The following is a 1,802-nucleotide window of genomic DNA, read 5'->3' as shown; positions in this document are numbered from 1 at the left end:
TTCTCTTTAGTAGATATATTCTTATATTTCTATTTCTATTTATTATACTTATACATGTATATATGTATATATCTTTTTATACTTCCTTAGTATTTTACTTAGTATTTTACTTCCTATATCCTTATTAGATGTACCTACTTTATACTATTACCTATATGCTATTCTTATCCCTTTATACTATACTATTCTATTCCTCTTATACTATTCTTATCCCTTTATACCTTTATATTCTTATACTTTTATACTTTTATACTTTTATACCTATAACCATTTATACCTTTATACCTTTATACCTTTATACCTTTATACTTTATACTATTTCCTCTTATACCACCTATTCTTATTATAAAAATACGCCCCCCGTGGGGCTCGAACCCACGACCGCGCGGTTAAGAGCCGCGCGCTCTACCGACTGAGCTAGGAAGGCTCACAGATTATTAGTATTCTTGACTTCTAGACTATGACTATATTTATATATATTTTTATATTTATTTAAATTTTATTTTATTATTTATGTTTATTTTATATATGTAATGACTTATTATATTTATTCCTTTTTATTTCTATATTTCTTTATATATTATATATTACTTATTACTTATTACTTATTACTTATTTTATACCTATTATATATAGACTATCTTTACTATACCTTATTCTTATTTTTTACTTTTTACTTTTTACTTTTTATTTCTTCTATGTATATATATATATTATATATGTACTTATGTACTTCTTATTCTTTTATGTATATATGTACTTATGTATATATTTATATATTTATATATGTATATATTTATATATGTATATATGTATATATGTACCCTCTTATTATGTTTATCCTATTATTACCCTTCTTATTACTCCTTATAACTTTATCCTATTATACCTATTTCAACTTATGCTTATCATATTTACTTTATCATATCTACTTTATTATTTCTACTTTATCATTTCTGCTTATCATATCTACTTTATCATTTCTGCTTATCATATCTACTTTAACATTTCTGCTTAACTTCTGCTTAACTTATGCTTACTGAAAGCTTCCGTGGCTCAGTCGGCAGAGCGAACGGCTGTTAACCGTTAGGTCCTTGGTTCGATCCCAAGCGGAAGCGTCTTTTTTACTATTATTATTAACCTTTATGCTACTATTATTATTATTATCATCTTATTCACTTATTATTATATTATTATATTATATTATTATGTTCTTTTTTTATTCCCTTATTCCCTTATTCTTTCTCTTTAGTAGATATATTCTTATATTTCTATTTCTATTTATTATACTTATACATGTATATATGTATATATCTTTTTATACTTCCTTAGTATTTTACTTAGTATTTTACTTCCTATATCCTTATTAGATGTACCTACTTTATACTATTACCTATATGCTATTCTTATCCCTTTATACTATACTATTCTATTCCTCTTATACTATTCTTATCCCTTTATACCTTTATATTCTTATACTTTTATACTTTTATACTTTTATACCTATAACCATTTATACCTTTATACCTTTATACCTTTATACCTTTATACTTTATACTATTTCCTCTTATACCACCTATTCTTATTATAAAAATACGCCCCCCGTGGGGCTCGAACCCACGACCGCGCGGTTAAGAGCCGCGCGCTCTACCGACTGAGCTAGGAAGGCTCACAGATTATTAGTATTCTTGACTTCTAGACTATGACTATATTTATATATATTTTTATATTTATTTAAATTTTATTTTATTATTTATGTTTATTTTATATATGTAATGACTTATTATATTTATTCCTTTTTA

General features: G+C 24.9%; 1 protein-coding gene across 1 annotated transcript, besides 8 other annotated features; it reads left to right on the top strand.

The window, feature by feature from the left end:
* The first annotated feature begins 10 nt into the window (after positions 1–10).
* Positions 11–81: a microsatellite.
* A 386-nt stretch (positions 82–467) lies between these two features.
* Positions 468–618: a microsatellite.
* Positions 481–666: a microsatellite.
* A 31-nt stretch (positions 667–697) lies between these two features.
* Positions 698–823: a microsatellite.
* A 301-nt stretch (positions 824–1,124) lies between these two features.
* Positions 1,125–1,210: a microsatellite.
* Positions 1,209–1,591, top strand: EDI_194540 (uncharacterized protein; the record flags this gene model as incomplete). The annotated part of the gene is made up of 2 exons (XM_001738935.1): positions 1,209–1,306; positions 1,333–1,591. 2 exons carry the CDS (start codon positions 1,209–1,211, stop codon positions 1,589–1,591), a joined length of 357 nt encoding a protein of 118 aa, XP_001738987.1.
* Positions 1,212–1,354: a microsatellite.
* Positions 1,253–1,323: a microsatellite.
* A 118-nt stretch (positions 1,592–1,709) lies between the features above and the next one.
* Positions 1,710–1,799: a microsatellite.
* Between the last annotated feature and the right edge of the window lie 3 nt (positions 1,800–1,802).

Source organism: Entamoeba dispar, genomic scaffold, assembly GCF_000209125.1.
Source record: "Entamoeba dispar SAW760 scf_1105229461769 genomic scaffold, whole genome shotgun sequence".
NCBI lineage: Eukaryota > Evosea > Mastigamoebida > Endamoebidae > Entamoeba > Entamoeba dispar.
This window is presented reverse-complemented; position numbering and strand designations above follow the sequence as displayed.